At 38.0% G+C, this 21,322-nt stretch overlaps 1 protein-coding gene across 2 annotated transcripts in view; it reads left to right on the top strand.

Annotated features, from left to right (window-relative positions):
- Positions 1 to 21,322, top strand: part of ESR1 (estrogen receptor 1) — a 258,183-nt gene that overhangs the window by 169,298 nt on the left and 67,563 nt on the right. For both annotated transcript variants that reach the window (XM_082474704.1, XM_082474705.1), the window contains exon 6: positions 9,970 to 10,108. In XM_082474704.1, the coding sequence (XP_082330830.1) occupies positions 9,970 to 10,108 (139 nt within the window). The remainder of the gene's footprint in view (positions 1 to 9,969; positions 10,109 to 21,322) is intronic.

The raw sequence follows: 21,322 nt of genomic DNA, 5'->3' as shown, positions 1-21,322 counted from the left end.
ATGAAAGAAATATAGTCTCTGGCTTTCTAATCTCCTTATGGCCTCTCAGCAATGGTGTATATAAGGTCAGTGTTCATTGACTTCAGATCTGGAGTGGAAGAGGCTGAAATATTTCTTTCTCCTTTCTTTTGTTGCTTGTCCTCTCTGAGGCTGAAATTTGTGTAGGATAATGGAAAGAATGTGGGAAGTGGGGTGCTATGGGAAGACTGGAAGAGAGGAAGCAACCTTTTCAAAATAAATCCCCAATATGCTTGTGAGACCCTCAGGCCTCCACCGTCCCCAGACTTGTGGCTCTGCCTCTTCTTGGTATGGGGCCCTGTATCTTGTCCTCTGATTTCTCAGGAGAGGTGTTGTTATGTGACTTCATACTCAGCATTTCTGTTACTTCTTGATGATTTTGGCTTGCAAAACTCCCATTTTAACCTTCCGAATTTGACTAAAGGAAAGGGAGAATAAGCCTCTTTTTTTGCTCCTAATTCATTCTAGAACAAGATGTCCTTGGGTAATTGGCAACAACAGGTGTTCCTCTAGCTTTTAAATCGTGTGTGTGTGTGTGTGTGTGTGTGTGTGTGGAAACACTCCCTAAAATTATAAGATAGTCATCAATTTTGGTTTCATTAAGGGACTTGAGCTGGGTGGGGGTAGGAAGAAATCATCATTTTTCATTTGTTTGGGGAACTTGCTCTAAAAAGGAGATTGTCCGCTTCCCCTTCAATCTTTGTGTTGATGACATTTGTAGTGTTTACAGGGAGCACGCACGTATCCAGAAAACTCAGACTGATGACAATAGTATTTGAAATGCTTCTGTAGGTCTGCTATGAGGTACACAGGAAAAAATGTATGTTCCAAGGTACAAGTGCTTGTTGACTTTTAAACGCAGCCAGCCCGTGCTCCTTATCAGAGATCTCAGAATTGCTCCGCAGTGCTGGCCTTCCCGTCTATTTGACAAGCATGTCAAAGGACAGTCTTAAGCACTTTATAGTTTATTAATTTTTTTCCTTCTTTAGTTTGCCATCTACTCTCAGAAACTGGAAAATAATTTCTTTTACTTTTTTCCCCTTTCTCATTTAAGCTGAAATTGATTTCTTTCTGAGCTTGGAAGGGAAAAATATTAAGCTGTAGTTAATACAATTGCTTTGCTGAATAAAAATAAAAGACCAGTTTACTTTCAAGCTGTGCTGTATCAGCATAAAGAGCCGTTCTGTCCCTCCAAGGAGGATTTTGACATGAGAGTGCAAAATTTTATAACATCAATATAGGATCATTGTAGCCAATACAAGAAGTAATAGAATTGTTTATTTGGAGGATGGGGTGGGGGGGATGGTATTTTTGTGTGTGTTTGGAAAATTGGGAAGCTAGGAGACACTCTTAAATCCATCAGCTTCTCCAGAACTCTTCTCAAATGCTTATTGTCATGACAACCATCTCTTCATGAACCAAGGCTCCGAGTGTAATACAGATGGGATTGGTAACAAGGTAGAGTTGCCATCTGCTTTGTTTTCTCTGAGGGACATTTTTTTTGATCCCCAAGTATGATCCTCATATCTGGAAGTCTTGACTTGTTTTTCTTCCTAGAGTCAGATATAATTGTGAGATTAGTTCTTTTCTCCTGACTTCTTTATCTGTCATCACATACCTTACTTATTGTTAAAAGGAGGGAAAAAAAGGATAATTATGTGTGTGTGAAAACAAGTATACATATTGTAATGATTTATTCCTCTATCTACTTTGCAAAGTCTGATACAAGGTCTAGTAATTCAACAGTACAGTCAAAAGTGAGGTCAGAAAAAGCAGGACTCAGGCAATAATTTTCCCAGGAAACAGGGAAAACTATTACTGCTTTTGAACATTGTATTAATGTCTGTGCTTCTTGATGGTAGGGCTTTGTGCAGTCTGTAAGAAACTCTGGTGTTCTTATTTTCCAACGAAAAGGAGCACATTAATTCTTTAGGAGAGGAAAACCTTTTCCTGTTACTACATTTGGAGAGAAATTTGCCAAATAAACGATTGCTTACATGCAGGATGCAGTTCAATACCTTTCATCCACTCCTTTACCAAAGATGCGATGACATTTTCTCACATCCACCTACTACAAAAATTGAGACCATAATTTTTTAATGGGAGATAGTCAGCATTTCACAAGTTCACACATGCTGTGATCAGAATTAAGATATATCCAACCTTTGAAAAGTAAGAAAATACATATCTAGCCATTTAAAGGAGTGTGGTAAACTAAATCACTAAATAAAGGTTAAGGGAAATATTTTATGAAGTTCATCTTTAAAGTTAAGAATACTTCCTTCTTTGTATTAAAATTATTTTACATATGCTACAATATGTAGTTCTAAACTTAAAGGCTTGAGGTGCTCCATTTTTTCTTTCTAATCAGAGAAGTTCTACAATTACCTCTCTAGATCAGAGGTAATTTATTTCCATACACTTTCTTCTTTTTTTTTTTTTTTTGTCCTATACATTGATGCGTAAATGTAGTCAAATACTGGTTGTTGAGTAAATGTAACTGCAATAGGTCACACACACAGATGCATATCCAGAGACGTGTACGATGACTAAATAATAAATGTGGGCTGATGTCTGAAGCAAGGAAAAACTTCTAGAAAATTTTTGAAGTAGAGTCTGAATACACTTTTGTGGGGAAGTCTAACAATTTTTCAAAGGAGCATTATAAGGAGTGTGGTTCCTTGAATATAGTTCTGGGAGGGTGTTTAAAACCAAGCAACAATTGAGCAAACTTGAAGCCAGTTTTTTCTTTGGATATCCTTTCTCAGTGAGTAACCTACTCATTATACCCAATATCTTTTCAGAGGAAGGACAATTTTCTGCATTTAGTTTATCTCTCATGTATGCATTATAAGAGAGATGTCTGGGAAATATCTCAGATCCTTCCAAGCAAGGTCTCTTTTGTTTCTCTTACATTCAGATAAAAATGGGGAAGAAGGAGAATAACCGCAAACAACAGTGTTGGTTTTTCTTTTGGATGTGCCATAGAAACTCCACCTTTGAATCTGTATACGTAAAACTAAGTCACAGAGTGAAATGTGTTAAGCTCTGCTGCACTGTTCTGAAGGAATTAGTAATGATGTCATAGTGTCTTCATCATACAGTGTCAGCTGAAACATGACACCCTTGTCAGGCTGCAGAGTCAAGATTGGAAAGTTTGTGGATTTATATAGATATCATGACTTTCATCATCTGTAATTCTTTCAACATATGGTCTTCTAAGTAAGGGTTGTTTGAAGAATGCTCCAGTAATTTTAAAAGGCAGTACCTTTGTTTATTTTAAAACCTCTGGACTGAATTCTTCGATCTTTATTCAAATTAATTTGGCTGTCAACTGTGCTAAATGTGACATATTTTAAAAACGTCAACTTTGTCACATTCAGTTCTTCACTTACCACTGGTTTTTATTGCTTAGCATCGCCTTGAGAATACCACTTTATTTCCCAAGGCAGGTAGTCACCTCAGGGTAAGATTCATTCTCTCTACCCCAAGGCAAATAAGGAGCAACAAAGGACCTCAGTGGAGGTGTGCTGAGTTCAATAGAAAGCCGTGGGCCATTTATATTGGGGCTGGTCGGGGAGGGGTTCATGAAGACAGCTGCATTCTGGATTTGCTAAACATCTTGAAATGCTTTGAGTATAACAAAACCCCAAACGTGCTTTCTTTTTTCATTTTTTCACATATGTATTTTAGGAGAAATATAATCCACATGCTCTTGTTCCCTCCACTTTTAAATCATGAAAATGTTGTTTTGTAAGAACTGTTTGATGTCCAGGAAGTCTTTTATCCTTTTTATTAGGTTATTTTTTACATATAAATAAAAAGAAAAAATAAACAGAAAACACAACATGACATCATGACTTAGGGCAAACACAAAGTGCTCTATTTAAGTTTGAAGTTCTAAATCTCCAATATTTTAAAACCAAACATTTCTCTTGGTACTTTGCAAAAGTAGTCTTCCCTTCTACTGGACAGAAGTTCCAGCCTGTTGGGATGAAGTAGGGAAGAGTACAAATGTTCATTGAGTAGCCACTCTGAGACATCTGCTAACTCCTTAATTTTTACAATAACCCAAAGTGGTTATTTTACAGATGGGCAGAGCTTGCAGAGACCTTAAGTAACTGGCCGTGGACCACGGAATAATTTCAAGCCAGGTCTACGTGTCTTTTTGGTTCATTCTCTTTTAATTACTTCTGTCCTCCTCATTCTGTTGGGGGAGAAGGGAGGGTGTGTACCTTCCAAAAAGTCACATCTTGGGAAGTGACTTGGAAGTACCTAATAATCAGGCCTGAGGACGAGGATGTTGTAGCCTCTGGACAGTGTCCGCTTGGTATTGGCAAGGTGGATATTTAGTACGGTGTTTGCATGAGGGCTTTGGATAGGTGATGTTGTGCCAGAGGGGGCCTGGGAACACTTCCTTTTATTATAGCGGAGGAAAACCAGAATACACAGGGATGTGATGTGGGGCAGGCTTGGTAGGAGGCCCATATTCTTGCACTGTGATTCAGTATGTCTAAACAAGTGATAGTCTCTTACCATTTTATTTTATAACAGTGGTACATATTTGGTAAGAGTGGTATATTACATTATTTATTTAAATGGATTAAACTCATTTCTTTGAAAAGAATTGTTCAATGCTTATATGTTACGGAGACATCTTAAAGTGTTAGAGAATGAGAATCACAGTTCTAATGGGTCTCTCTATCATGAGGCTGCATATAAAGGAGATTCCATATTTTTATTTGGAGGAGGGAGGTTATAGTCAACTATACCATGAGGTACATGGTTCATAGTATGGCATTAAGTTACTATCTTGTGGAGAAAAAGAAAAAAAAAATGGAGGATGTGAAGACTGCTTAGCATTTGAGCTGGGATCTAGGTTGTTCTGACATTATCTGTTCTATAGGCTTTCTCTCAGAAATCCCAAGTTTTATTCAGTTTGTAGCTGATTTATGCTACAATCTCATGTTCCATATGTTCTTCCTTTCTTTTTTTTTTAAAAAAACCTTACTTTATTTTGGCATCAAGGGGAAAATAGATGAATTATTTAAATCTTCTTTCACTGAGTTAAGGCAAAACAGAAAGAATGCAATGGGCAATATTATAACTGACATTTTGGAGAACATTGGGGTCATGATATGACTGAGAACATGATTAATTTTTTGAAGGTCAGGAAACTAATATTTTTCCAGTGGATTTACTAAGGGAACCAACCACCTGGCTTCTAGTTTTGAGACAACTGCTCCCCAGGAAAAAGTTGCTTTTTTCTTCCCAGAGATTCTACTTTGCTTTGCCTCTATAACATATAGATTGTATTCCATGGAAATAAGAAATACAATGACTGTAGCCCTCATTTTTTTTCTCATGCCTCTACTGAAGACCCACTCTGGTTTATCTTTTACTCAACAGCAGCGCAGAACTTAAGGAGCATTCATATTATATTAGTCATTTTGCCTCAGGCTCTCGGCACACTTTGCAGTGTCTTGCCACACCCAGTAAGAGTAGGTAAGGCTTTAAGTACCTCCTGTGTGCCAAGGCAAATTGAGCAATTAGTATGGCAGTCCCTAGCAGAGTGGGGAAGAGGGCTTAGGATCTCATGAGGCCCAAGGGAGGGGGGGGAAGACATGCCACGAGCTCCTTTCACAGTCAAAACTCAGTGAAAACTCTTGGAGGCAAAACAGTTACCTTATAACGAAGAAAGAAGGCAGAAGTATTTTTACTTGGTGATGAGGCTGGAAATAACAGGCTGCTTGTCTGTATGGAGAGACTCTTTTTCTCTGAAAGAGGGCTTCCTCAACTTCATCTGATCCCTGCCCACGTAACAGGTGGGGAACAGGACTTGAAGCATTTCTGTCTGTTTCCAGTATATCCCATCTCTGGATACTCTATTACTAGACCTGTAAGTGCAGACTAGAGAAAAAGGCCCAAGTTCGCTTTCTCTTAAAATTTTATTTTATAAAGTGAGATTTCCCTGCAGCTGATTTCACTTGGTCTCAATAAACTACTGTTACTACTTTTGAGGTATGCATTCTACCCCACTGGTGTGGATTCCACAGCCCTGAGGACCCCTTGCCACTGTCACTAAATGAGAGTCCCTAAGTGATGGGGGGTAAATCACTTCTCACTGTGTCACCTGTAAGAAGTTCTGTCACTGATGCCTCTATTCATATCCCGTAAATGCTGCTAGCTCCCACCTTCATACTGGCCACACTTTCAAGTGTTCAAGAAAGGCATTGTTGGATGCTTCCAAGTTATGATAGCAGATTCAGCTGAAGTTGCATAATAGGTTATTCTTCCTGTTTAGAAGGAAAATAAGCCAAAGGATTGAAACTCGGTGTCTATAGATAGTTGGCCCAGTATAATTTTGTTTGGGATTTATTACATTATTTTTCTTCACTGTATATGAATTGAGAGTATTAAAGGACATTTATTCTACACCAAAAGAGCATGCAGCTCCTGTGTGGTTAAAATAATATTGAGATCAGTATATTGAAAGAGACACTCCATCCAGTAACTTCCTTCAGTAGCCCTCACTTTCATTGAGAAGGTTAATTGACAGTTTTTGCACACTCCCTGCAACCCTGCCCCAGGAACTTGCAGAGGACACTTTGGAAGAGACACAGTAACCCTTGTCTGCAGGCAATATGCACAGCTGGGAAAGATAATTAAACAGACTATTCCTTTTTGAGAGATCTACATCATTTCAACAGAAGGACCCAGCAATTCTGCTGGATTCAGACTGAAAACTATCACTAACAGACATACTTCAGACAGATTTCATAATCACCAGACATCTGTGGTACAAATGGTTATGGTGAGCTTCTGAGACTCCCCAAAGACCACTAAAACTGTCCGACTTAAATAGCACTGAAGTTTTGACGTGAGAATTAAAAAGTATGATTCAGTTTAATATGTAAGGTTGCTACCAGAAAATCCTCCTTTGGTTTTCCAAAATTGATTGGTTACATGGCTGCAGTTCTCTCTCGAGATAACCTCTAAATCTCATCCTGCGTGATTGTTTGGGGCTTATGGAGGGTATTGAATTACATTGTGTAGGTTTCATTATGGGTGACATTATCACAGGATTGCATTTTTTTCCACATCAAACAGGGAATGTCATGAGAAGACAGAAAATACCTCTCGAATGTTAACATTTCTGAAAGTGAGTTTGATTTATAGGGTGGGTTTATATTGCTATTATGAGACTTTATCTGAAAAATTGGGGTGAAATCTTAAAGAATTAAAACTTCCCTGTGAGTTTTCCTTATAAACACTGCGCACTGGAGATGGTTTATCCCATTAGACATTGGCTACTGAGAAAGAGAAGCATTTCTTGCTGCCTTAGGCAGTGCTTCTTCTAGAGCAACGCTAGTCCATTTTGACCCAATGCATGCTATAGGTAAACAGTTCCAATGTGTAGGGTTATCTGTTCCTTTCTCTTCCCAGGAGTCCTGAAACCCAATCACTGTTTTTTAATCCCTTAGTTTTTCTTATGAACAGAACTGCCCATTTTCTCTCCAGTTGCAAGTCCTGCTTTGTGTGACTGAAACCCACCCTTTCCAGTGGGAAGACACTTGCTCTGACAAATGCTACACTGTTAATTGGCCTTGGCATGGCTGAATGATGTAGCAGAAGGTGCAATAAATTCAGAGGTTAAAAAAGCAGAATTTGATAGAATTATGCATTTTGTGCTTCTAATGAGTACATAGTCTAGCAGGATTTACAGATACATGCATAATTAATGTGAATATAGTATAAGATAATGATCTGTTAGAAGCACATGAAAAGATGCTCAACATCATTAGTCATTAGGGAAATGCAAATTAAAATCACAGTGCCAGTGTGATACTTCTGTACATCTACTAGAATGTCTAAAATGAAAAAGACTGACCATACCAAGTATTGGCTGAAGATGTGGGGAAACTGGTACTATTGACTATTGCTGTCGGGGATGTAAAATGGAACAATCACTTCTGAAGACAGTTTAGCAGTTTCTTAAAAAGTTAAACATATACCTACCGTATACCTACCTTATAATCCAGCCATAGTACACTTAAATATTTACCCAGGAGAAATGAAAGCGTATGTCCATACAAAAAATTGTACATAGATTGCTCATGGCAATTTTATTTGTAATAGCCCGAAGTAAATCAAATATCCAATGAAAGGATAAATTGTTTTTATTTATTGGCTATATCCAATAAAAAGAATCAACTATTCTTTATTGCTGAGTGGAATACCACTCAGCAATAAAAAGAATCAACTATTTATACATGTAACAACATAGGTAAGTCTCAAAATAATTATGCTGAGTTAAAGAAGTCAGGCAAAAAGGTGAGAGACTCTTGGAGAATTAAATAAATGCAGTAATGGTGGAAATATAGAAAGGAGAAAAAGAATTTCATGGTTACTTCAAAGATAGAATTAATGAGGCTTGGTTATGGGATGGCGGCTAGAGGGGCCTTACACTCTGAGGTCTTTCTCTACCTTGGGTTTCTCTATGTGGACCATCATCTACTTGGTGGTAAGGATTATATGAAAGATGGCACTTAAGTATATAAGAAATGATGAGCTAATTGTTTAATGCTGATTCTTTAATCAACACCCCCAAGAAGAAACATTCAGTAGGCAAACCATCACTACTACTGCTTAAGGAAAATAAACTTACATTTTGGCTTTTTAGTAAATACAAGTATAGATAACTAATAAAAGTATAGTATTAGTGAGAAAAAAATAAAGAAGAGGACAAAGAAAAATGGGATTCCTAGACCCATCTCATGGATAAGAGAGAGCAAAGGGTTGAGGGCAGAGAGAGAGAGGAAGGAAATGTGATGGGGGTACCTCAGGGCAGAAGAACAGGGAACTGATTTGGAAAGGAGCAAACTTTATGGACATCTTGTTTATGCAATGCCCTTGTCACTCTGGCATGTCTTAATTTGTGTGGTTAGATTTATTTAGTCACTTGATCCAAAGTCTGCAATTAATTGCAGCACATAAGAAGCACTGTCACTTGTGGTCAAGGGCATAGGTTCTGGAGATTATATTTCCATCTCTGACCTTAACAAGTATATAAGCTCTCTGAACATCTGTTTCCTTATCTGTAAAATGATATCCCCATGAGTTCCTACCTCTGAGAATTATTGTATGAATAAATACTTTAAAAATGGGTATGGAAAGTACTTAGCATTGCTTCTAACCCATAGTAAAGGCTCAATCAATTGATCTTCCTCTTCTTTCCCCTTCTTCTCCTTCTCCTCCTCCTCCTTTTTCTCACTATTATTATTACTATTAGGCATATTGTCAGTGATGATTGGAAAAAGCTTTACTCTCCCAATAAGCCATTGGAAAACAAGGGCACTTTTTAGTGTTTATTACCAGAAGTAACCATAATGTCACTTTTATTCATCTGACTTATTCTCTCCCGAGTGATTTATTTACACATTCTATTGTATTAGTCTTTCTTTTACATGGTGTGAAAAAAAGAGCATGGCTTAGTGATGAAGCAAAGAGGTAGAAATTTAGTGACTTTGGTCCTGCCTGTGCTCCAATTCCTATTTGGTTTAGGGCAAGTAATTTAAATTTCCTGCACTTAAATATCTTCAGCTGAAACAGAAATGAAATGTAATAATCACATAGGGCTATTAGAAATGTCTAAGTAAAAAGCATACACTTTTTAACACTAAGTTCAGAACTTTACAGAAAACTAAGTGGGTTGCTTAAGTTAGTATATTTCTGTAGATATGACACTAAGACATTAAGAAAATGCCACATTAAAGTTCATTGATATACTAGTTTTAAAAAATAGTTACTTGACTTTCCTATTGTGTGCTTCTAATTTATGTTTTTCCATCTAATAAAAAATAGACCCTACCACTTCAAATCCCTGGTTGCATTCACTTCACCAGCATTACTTTTCATTTGAGTCAGCATGGTTTTCTTGTCTTGTTTCAGGATTTGTGGATTTGACCCTCCATGATCAAGTCCACCTTCTGGAATGTGCCTGGCTAGAGATTCTCATGATTGGTCTTGTCTGGCGCTCCATGGAACACCCAGGGAAGCTCCTGTTTGCTCCTAACTTGCTCCTGGACAGGTGAGTGACCTGGCTGTAGCTTGGGGGAAGCACATTCTTGATAATCACCAGTTTGATCCTGAAGCTCCTTTATTCAGCATTCCACGAAGCTTCCAAGAACTTTATCAGATACATTTACAAATGGGTGGATTCGGGTGATGTAGGGTAGTCGAGTTCACAGAAGGCTAAGGATAACTGTCTGCCTGATGTCTCCCCAGATTAGCTCTATCATTTCTAAAATATACATGTATATTGTATATGTGTCTGTATATTTATATATACATATATGCATGTATCAATATATATACACATATGTATGTATCAATATATAGACACATATGTATTTGTGTGTATTTACAAAATTATGAACTGTAATTTTCTAACTTCACCTTCATCTTGTGTTATATAAAAGAATGATGAGTAACTTTCCTTTAATTAAAGTCTTTTTTTGGCTCATGTACATCCAAACCACAATAGTCTTTTCATTTCCTTTTCCAATTTTGCCATCAGTAAATGAAGAAATTTGAACAGAGTTCTGAAGGCCACTTCCAGTTTTATGAATTCATAAAAGTTAACTTGCTTATTTTAGAAAACGAAGATTTCAGTTTTCAAATGTGCCACCTTATTTTATGTATTCTATTTGGGTTGACTTGGAATGTGGGTCCTATTCTTCTTTCTTATTCAGTCATTGCTTAGAGTAATCGAATTTAGGCAGTATTTAACAGCAGCTACCGCTGACAGAGTCCCTACCCAGCACCAGCTGCTGTGCTGAATACTTTGCATACATGATCTCATTTAATCATCACAGCACTCCTGGGAAGCCTTATCATTCACGGTTTACCAGAAAGGAAGCTAAGTTTCAGAGACATTCTGCTACTTGCAAAGAGCATTGAGCTAGCCGATGGTGGAGCCAGGATTGGAATTCAAGATCTGTCTGTCTCTGGCACACTCATGTTGGCTCCTGCCCTGTGCACACGTCCTTCACACTCTTTCCTCATCAGCAGTGCCTTCTCTGGCCTGCTGCTGTGACCTTTTGTTTCCAGATGTACCTTGTCTTTACAGACGACATAATCATTTGAATGGGAAAGATCCATCTTCTAGTTGTTCCTTGCAGACTTTTTTTGCCTCTGCTCATCAGTCCAAGGCTGCCAGGTTGCACGCGATGCATCTTTGTGCTTTCCTTCCTTTCGGAGCGCCACGCTGCCCCCTCATCTCCTGTCCTGCTCTGGCTTCCTTCCCTACACCTGCCAAGCCGCCTGGAACAGAGTTCTGGCAGCATTTATTTATTTAAATACTGGAGAATTGTATACGTATTGGTTACTGTTTCATCATTTTGTGTTATTATAGCTTTTTTCATCATTTTGTGTTATCATAGCATCATCAACAGTGATGATGCTGTTCAAGAAGCAGCTCTTTCTTTCCACGGAATATAGGCCCGTATCACAGTTTTGTGGACTGATCGAGAACGGCCACTGGTCTGGTTCCGTAGAACTGCCCTCACACGGTATTTAGCCTGCCTTTTAGAGGATGTCTCTACAGTGCTTCTTCACTTCTTTTCCTTCCTTTCCTTTCCCTTCCCTTCCCTTGTTTCTCTTGTCATTTTTCCCTTCCACCTCTTTTTTCCTGTTTTCCTCTTCTTGTTTTTTTGGCCTATCTCCTCTTCCTCCTCCTTCTCTTTCTCCTCCTCCTTTTTCTTCTGCTGCTTTTAAAATTTTTCTGTTACAGTCATGTCGTTCCATGACCAAGTTATAATAAATTTGCAGATGAAAATCATAGACCACATACAATGTTTCTCCACAATAGACGGGAAGGTGTCTTCAGGGTTTAGGATATTGAGGACATTCATGACTGAATTGATCTGTTTCATGATTTACTACCTCATCCATGTTTATCTTCTTGGGTACACACTTCCTGAGAGCAATCATCAGTCATTGCATTTTAGATATGAAAGGGTTTGTGACGTCACCTCACCCCGATGAAACTCATTTTGCCTGCAAGGTGATATTGTGTAGGATCTTATCCACCACCTGCCTTTCTTTTCCACACACTGTCAGTGTGCTTAATTTTCTCCCATGTTTCTCACTGCAGTGTCAATGACTAAGAGTTCTCATTTCTCTCCATTCCTACTTTCTAAAATTCCAGATAGGAAGTTCCTACTACCTCTGGACCAGGGTTTCTCAACTTCTGCACTATTGACATTTTTGGTTGGATTATTCTTTCTTGTGGGGGACTGTCCCGTGTATTTTAGGATGTTTAGCAGCATTCCTGGACTTAACCTACTAGATGCTCTCGTAGCAGCATCCCTTTCCCCAGAGATGACAACTCCAAATGTCTCCAGACATTTCTAAATGTCCCCTGTGTGTGGGGGGAAGGGAGGCACAGAATTGTCCCTGACTGAGAACCGCTACTCTAGATTTTCCCATTTCAATATCCTATAAGCTCTTCAGACTCACAGTATCCCTCGCTGAATACATTATCTTCCTCACCACGTTTGTTCCTTTTCTTTTTTTTCTATTAGTGGCATTCACCTAGACACTGAAGCTGTCAAGTTCAAGTTAACCATGGATTCCACTCCCCCCACCAGATTATCCAGTTAACTGTCAAGTCCTTCCTGCCCTGTTTCTGAAATCCACATCTCCCCTTTGTCGCCATTCCTCCCCTAGCACAGGTCCAAGTCAGCCCTCCCCAAAGGCTTGCCTCTCCACCACTGTCCTTCTCGGCCACCGGCGCTCTTTCCTTCAGTCTCTTCGCCACAGGGCTGCCAGAGACTTCTTTCTAAGGCACAGCTGTGATCCTGATGCTTCCTGATTCAGCTTCCATTGGCTCTCTCCCTTCTTTAGAAAGTACCGTCTAGACTTCTTACCTTGATAAGTATGAATCCCTGTTGCAAGTGTCACAGACACAAACATCAGCAGAGCGGGTCAGATGATGTAATGAGGAAAGCCAGTGGCTTTGAGTCCAAAACGGAGTTCTGGGGATTAAGTGAGCCTGGTGAACTCTTGTCCAGGCTAACAAACACCTGGGCCCTGACTTCAGCCCGAGAGCCACGAACTTGAATTCACTCTTCAAGGTTTTTTTCCACTGCTTCTGAAAGGCCCTGTACCTTTAGGACTCCTTGTCAGAATCTTGGGACCTTCTTTAAGGCCATTTCAGATGTTACTCTTCTGGAAAACCGTCCTCCAAACTCTCTCCTCTTTAGCCAGAAAGTAGCCTTTTCTTTGTCTATGTGCTCATGCGGTTTGGTTTCTGCTTCTCTTATTCTCCTTCTGCCACCTGTAAGTTATGATTGTATGTCTTCCCTTTCAGCTCATGAACTTCGTGCAGGCAGGAACCAGATCTTGTTCGCCTGTTTGTTCCCTCCAATGAACAAGGTCTTCCGTGTTCCGCGATAAGTGTTTGTTAATTGCACTGGTCAGGGTCCCCCGGTGGCTCATGGCAGAGTGAGGAGAAGCCACATCTTCTGATGGTCATTTCAACTGTTCTTGTCATCAAACTCACTCACTCCTTGTTCAGGGCTACTCAATTCCTGGCTTAGACCCTCCTAGACTTTGAAGAAATTAAGATACATCTGTTTCGAAAGGATTTTTAAAATTACTAAGTGCATTTGGCTTATGCTTATACTTCTGCTTATATTCCACAAACCTGTTAAATTCCGAATGAAGATAAACAGAGGATCTTATTTTTCTTCCGTCACTAGACCCAACTGTGGAGTATAATCCTCCAGGTCTTAATACGTTTAAGAACATTTACATACATACATTTCAAATCATGTTAATGATCAGAAAAATATATAAATAAATATAAATTATATAAATAATATTATTTTAAAAAATATGGTCTATAGTATAAAATTTTCTATATTTTTCTAATTATTAACATGCACCTAAATATTATACAATTTCAATATTATTAAATGACTCTCTTGGTATTAGAAGATAACTGCTTTTGATGACATTGATATATGCATAACAGTAAAAAATATTGTGACCAGCAACCCATTTGAAATTTTATACATCTGGAAGATGGCTTCTGAGTGATAGTTGAGAGCACTGTTTGTGTTTTTGCCTTGCAGGCTCCCAACCCTGTTGATAACATTCAGCTTTCTGATTAACATCAGTCACCTTGATCTCCCTTTTGCTCTTTTCCCATCCTTTTGCACATTGTAAACATTGTTTGTAACAAAATGTAGAAATCCATGAGTTTCAAAGCCAAGTATTTGAGAGCTGGTAAGCAACAGATGAGTGTTAGCTGCATCATTTTTATTTTATCTCAGGCTTGGTGATACTACCTTTGCAAAGTCGGCCTCCATAGGGTGTTTACATCTGCATAGACATGGGGACAAGAGAAAGCCAGAAGTCCCAAAGAGTCCTGTCACCCAGGGATTATCAACGTTGCTAACTAGAGACAAGGGTTTATCTGCGATAGATTATAATGATATCCTGTTTTCTTAAGCCTTCTTTGCAAATCCAGGCACTTGTGCTTTCCAAGGCTATCAAGAGGATAGAATATACGTCAGTCTTTCCTTGTAATTACTCAAATGTTAGTATTGGCAAATGGGGTTTAGTGATTACAGGAATATAAAAAAATTGCCAGGTTGCCATCCCACACTTGTGAGCAGAGGACTGTATTTCCTGTCTAGCATCCATTTCAAAAGAGTTATTGCTTGATTTACTCCCGATGATAACCCATGATATCTTGATTCTGGTAGTTTATAGCTTTCCTGGTGGTCATATGCTTGAAGGCTAGTTTTATCCTTGCCACTTAACCTACCCACAATTTCCAGTTCTTCCCTGTATCTTGCAGCAGTGAGTTCCAAGCACTTAATACAGTCTTCTCTTCCTGTGAAAACCAAGAAATAAAGCTTATTATCAGGTATTAATAGAGAACCCAGTAATTTCTCTCAGTGTGTGTCTGTATGTGTGTGTATTTTATGAGGGAAGTTAAAGATAATAAGAACACCTGTGAAAGTAATCAGGAAATGGAGAAAACTCATTTTCCATTCTAGCACCTAATCCTTTGGTGTGTTTTGGCACCAGAAAACACAAAATATGTCCTCTGTGTCAACTAGGAATGCACCTCTTCGTTTAGTCCTGCTTGAGTGCTCACCCTGGAAAAACAGAGACGGAAAACAGAAGCAAAAGTGTTCAATATAAGTCATTCCTTGTGGGATCTCTTTGTTTTTGCAGGAGTAAAGTTTACTATCGCTGGAAGGCAGATGTGATGTTAGAGGACACAGTGTAAATTGCCAGTTCAGTAAGACTATCCAGTTTCCAGAGCACTGTCTAAATTCTGTTTTGCTGGCGCCATCCATGCTAACAAATTCTGAGAAATATTTGCGGATTTCTCAGTGAAGCCAAAGCACTCTCTTTCGATTCCTATTCACTCTCAGAGAAAAAAAACTATTCATCCATTTGAAAGCAAAGCTTAATTCGACAAGGAGAATATTCCCTCTACCAAGCGTCTGGCCAGAGGGTTGTTGATCTAGCTCTTTCCATCGCTCCTGCATCAGGAGGCTCTGTCTGTAGGAAATAATATTGGACAACAGAAAGTTCTTTGACTTGTAGGCATGGAATAGGAATAAGTTCTCTTCCTTAAGAGAAAAACAGGTTGTTGCACTGGAGAGAACATTTTGCTTCTTCTACTAAATAGCTGACTGTTTTCAGACCATAAATTCACTTTAAACTGAAAAAAAAAAAAGTCATTTTCTAGAAGCAAGAGCGTGCTCATTTCAAGTTATTTATTGTAAATATTTCAGAAAAAAACATGCAAATAAAAACATGCAAATGAAACAATGCTTCCAGCAAATGCTTTTACTGGCCTTTTTTTTATTGGCCTTTTAAATTTTTTTCCTGTGTAAAACTTGATGTAAATTCTTTGCAGATTTTTTTCACTTGGAAGAGTGAAAAAAGAAAGTTCGGAAATAAGCTGATAAATTCAGAATGTAATTTGTTTAAAGGTTTCTTGGGCATAAAAAGAAAGACCTCCCTTTATATTCCCTTTTTAGATTTCTCCTCTCTGAAAAATGTGTGCTCTACTGAAGGGGGATGTTATAGTAGCAGGGGCAGCAGGTGGGTGGGGGAGTGATCAGCTCCTCAGCAAAGTCAGTCCTGGGCAGGAGACAGTTACGGTTACTCCAGTGGCTTTGCTGGATTCCCTCATAACTTTCCAGGCTTGTGTTGGTTTGCATCCTATATGGCCCATTCATATCCCAAGAACTTTGTGCATAACTTTTTTTTTGCTCTACCTTATAGAATTGGATGAAGAAAGAAAAGAAAGGAAGCCAACCTTTTTGTAACTTCTTTAATCTGTACAGTAGTGTGTTGGGTTATCTTCTATACTATATTTTATTCATTATGTGAGAAGACAGGTAGCAAAGGGTTTTACCAGCTTGTATTCTTGGCTCTGGATCCGTTGGTTCTTTCCAGTTCTGAGTCCTTAATTACTCAACAGCAGATGCCAATTGATTGATTCTTTAAAGTCTTTGGTGCAGAGTTCTGACAAATCCTGGGAATATGAAACTGTAAACTGCAGAGGAGAAAAATTGAGGCCAAAAGAAGAGAGAAATTAGCCAAGTTGCTAATATGACTGCTATCTCTGATTGAAAAAGTATCAAAATATCTATTGGACTAAAACCCAATTGCATTACACACTGTAAGTGGGTCAGTTATGTGATATGTGAATTGTATCTCAATAAAAATATTACACACACACACACACACACACACATATTGGAGTTTTGGGAAAAGTCAATTTGACCAACAAGACCTTCAATCATGAAAGCGCCTGTAGGGGTTCTACTGGAAAAAGGTAAAAAACAAAACATTCAAATCAAGATTTCTCCTTAAAAACAAAGCAATTAAGCAGTGCTATGTTATAAAGGCTGCTAAGCCACAAGTCTTTAACTCCTCAAGAGGAATAAGCCTATAAACAGTAAGGATCCACTTAATAAAAAATTGCCCCAGAGGAAAAGGGATAATTCCAACCAGAGAATTAATCCTGTGTAAGAGGTTAATTTAACTTTTCTTACATGTTTACCTACCATATTATTTTTGCATTTGCCATAAACTGTTAACAATTAAACTTGCTAATTGATTTAAAATACAATCATCATAATATTTTTGACAGTTTAATTCTAAAATATCTTGATATCATTTAAGTCACACATGCTACATAGAGGTAATCACGTAATCCCTCTCTCATATCTGCTTTAATCACAGCTGCTTTTCCATAGTCAGTATTGGAAAGATCCTCATTTGTTTAATGAGTGCAATTAAAATCCATTGATAAAGGGAGATAACACAACTTCAAGTATGTGTTAGTTAGGATTCAGTTTAAGTCAACTCAGTAGATATTTATTGAGTACATCCATGTCTCTAGGATTCTGCCTGATACTGGAGGATATGAAAAAAATGTGTAAGAGGCAGACCTGTCCTCAGGGAACTCACTGTCTAGTGGTAGAGTAATATTGGTGTACAAATGAATGCAGGCAAAAGCAAGACATTATAAGCAAGCCTCCACCACACCCCACATCATTCGTGTCTAGTTTAGCTTCCTCCATCACTTTTTTAAAATTGAGATACAATTGATATAACATTATATTGTACAACATATGTATACAACGTATGAGTTGATATATGTAGATATTATAAAATGATCACCACAGTAAGTCGAGGTAACATCCATCACCACAAATAGTTATATTTTTTTCCAATGATGAGAAATTTTAAGGTCTACTCTCTTACAAACTTTCAAATATACAGTAAAGTTTTATTAACTATAGTCACCAGGCTGTACATTACCATCCCCAGAACTTATTTATCTTATAACTGAAAGTTTGTACCTTTTCACTATCTTCACCCATTTTGCCCACCACCCACCTCTGGCAACCACCAATTTGTTCTCTGTATCTCTGAGCCTGGTGGATTTGTTTTTATCTAAGATTCCGTATATAAGTGATATCATACTGTGATGTGTCTCTCACTGTCTGACTTATTTCACTTAGCATAAGGCCCTCAAAGTCCATCCATGTTATCACAAATGGCAGGATTTCCTTCTTTTTATGGCTGAATAATATTTCATTATATATATGTATATATATAAACTTTTTTTTAATCCATTCATTCATTGATGGACACTTAGGTTACTTCCATGCCTTGGCTACTGTAAATAATGCTGCAATGAACATGGAGGTGCAGATATCTTTTCAAATTAGTGTTTTCATTTTCTTTGGATAAATGCCCAGAAGAGGAATTTCTGTATCATATGGTAGTTCTATTTTTAAATTTTTGAGGAACCTCCATCCTGTGTTCCGTAGCGGCTGCCCAATTTACATTCTTACCAACAGTGCACAAAAGGGTTCCCTTTTCTCCACATCCTCACAAACACATGTTATTTCTTCTCTTTTTTTTGAATTTTATTTAATTAATTTTTTTGTACAGCAGGTTCATTTTAGTTATCCATTTTACACATATTAGTGTATATATGTCAATCCCAATCTCCCAATTCATCCCCCCACCCCCCCAATCCCCCGCCGCTTTCCCCCCTTGGTGTCCATATGTTGGTTCTCTACATCTGGGTCTCAATTTCTGCCCTGCAAACTGGTCCACCTGTACCATTTTTCTAGGTTCCACATATATGCGTTAATATACGATATTTGTTTCTCTCTTTCTGACTTACTTCACTCTGTATGACAGTCTCTAGATTCATCCGCGTCTCTACAAATGACCCAATTTCATTCCTTTTTATGGCTGAGTAATGTTCCATTGTATATACATACCACATCTTTATCCATTCATCTATCGATGGGCATTTAGATTGCTTCCATGACCTGGCTATTGTAAATAGTGCTACAATGAATATTAGGGTGCATGTGTCTTTTTGAATTATGGTTTTCTCTGGGTATATGCCCAGTAGTGGGATTGCTGGGTCATATGGTAATTCTATTTTTAGTTTTTTAAGCAACCTCCATACTGTTCTCCATAGTGGCTGTACCAATTTACATTCCCACCAACAGTGCAAGAGGGTTCCCTTTTCTCCACACCCTCTCCAGCATTTGTTGTTTGTAGGTTTTCTGATGATGCCCATTCTAACTGGTGTCAGGTGATACCTCACTATAGTTTTGATTTGCATTTCTCTAATAATTAGGGATGTTGAGCAGCTTTTCATGTGCTTCTTGGCGATCTGTATGTCTTCTCTGGAGAAATGTCTGTTTAGGTCTTCTGCCCATTTTTGGATTAGGTTGTTTGTTTTTTTAATATTGAGCTGCATGAGCTGTTTATGTATTTTGGAGATCAATCCTTTGTCCGTTGATTCGTTTGCAAATATTTTCTCCCATTCTGAGGGTTGTCTTTTCGGCTTACTTATAGTTTCCTTTGCTGTGCAAAAGCTTTTAAGTTTCAGTAGATCCCATTTGTTTATTTTTTGTTTTTATTTCCATTACTCTAGGAGGTGGATCAAAAAAGATCTTGCTGTAATTTATGTCAAAGAGTGTTCTTCCTATGTTTTCCTCAAAGAGTTTTATAGTGTCTGGTCTTACATTTAGGTCTCTAATCCATTTTGACTTTATTTTTGTATACGGTGTTAGGGAGTGTTCTAATTTTATTCTTTTCCATGTAGATGTCCAGTTTTCCCAGCACCACTTATTGAAGAGACTGTCTTTTCTTCATTGTATATCCTTGCCTCCTTTGTCATAGATTAGTTGACCATAGCTCCGTGGGTTTATCTCTGGGCTTTCTATCCTGGTCCATTGATCTGTATTTCTGTTTTTGTGCCAGTACCATATTGTCTTGATTACTGTAGCTTTGTAGTATAGTCTGAAGTCAGGGAGTCTGATTCCTCCAGCTCCGCTTTTTTCCCTCAAGACCGCTTTGGCTATTCGGGGTCTCTTTGTGTCTCCATACAAATTTTAAGATATTTTGTTCTAGTTCTCTAAAAAATGCCATTGGTAATTTGATAGGGGTTGCATTGAATCTGTAGACTGCGTTGGGTAGTCTAGTCATTTTCACAATATTGATTCTTCCAATCCAAGAACATGGTATATCTCTCCATCTGTTTATATCTTCTTTAATTTCTTTCATCAGTGTCTTATAGTTTTCTGCATATAGGTCTTTTGTCTCCCTAGGTAGGTTTATTCCTAGGTATTTTATTCTTTTTGTTGCAATGCTAAATAGGAGTGTTTCCTTGATTTCTCTTTCAGATTTTTCATCATTAGTGTATAGGAATGCAAGAGATTTCTGTGCATTAATTTTGTATCCTGCGACTTTACCAAATTCATCAATTAGCTCTAGTAGTTTTCTGGTGGCATCTTTAGGATTCTCTATGTATAGTATCATGTCATATGCAAACAGTGACAGTTTTACTTCTTCTTTTCCAATTTGGATTCCTTTTATTTCTTTTTCTTCTCTGATTGCCGTGGCTAGGACTTCCAAAACTATGTTGAATAACAGTGGTGAGAGTGGACATCCTTGTCTTGTTCCTGATCTTAGAGGAAATGCTTTCAGTTTTTCACCATCGAGAATGATGTTTGCTGTGGGTGTGTCATATATGGCCTTTATTTTGTTGAGGTAGTTTCCCTCTGTGCCCACTTTCTGGAGAGTTTTTACCATAAATGGGTGTTGAATTTTATCAAAAGCCTTTTCTGCGTCTATGGAGATGATCATATGGTTTTTATTCTTCAATTTGTTAATATGGCGTATCACATTGATTGATTTGCTTATATTGAAGAATCCTTGCATCCTTGGGATAAATCCCACTTGATCATGGTGTATGATCCTTTTAATGTGTTGTTGGATTCTGTTTGCTAGTATTTTGTTGAGGATTTTTGCATCTGTATTCATGAGTGATATTGATCTGTAATTTTCTTTTTTTGTAGTATCTTTGTCTGGTTTTGGTATCAGGGTAATGGTTTCCTCATAGAATGAGTTTGGGAGTGTTCCTTGCTCTGCAATTTTTTGGAAGAGTTTGAGAAAGATGGGTGTTAGCTCTTCTCCAAATGTTTGATAGAATTCACCTGTGAAGCCATCTGGTCCTGGACGTTTGTTTGTTGGAAGATTTTTAATCACAGTTTCAATTACATTACTTGTGATTGGTCTGTTCATATTTTCTGTTTCTTCCTGGTTCAGTCTTGGAAGGTTATACCTTTCTAAGAATTTGTCCATTTCTTCCAGGTTGTCCATTTTATTGGCATAGATTTGCCTGTAGTGGTCTCTTAGGATGCTTTGTATTTCTGCTGTGTCT

Source organism: Balaenoptera physalus (assembly GCF_965194825.1).
Source record: "Balaenoptera physalus genome assembly, chromosome: 9".
Lineage (NCBI taxonomy): Eukaryota > Metazoa > Chordata > Mammalia > Artiodactyla > Balaenopteridae > Balaenoptera > Balaenoptera physalus.
Note: the sequence above shows the minus strand (reverse complement) of the source record. Positions and strands in the feature narration are given on the sequence as shown.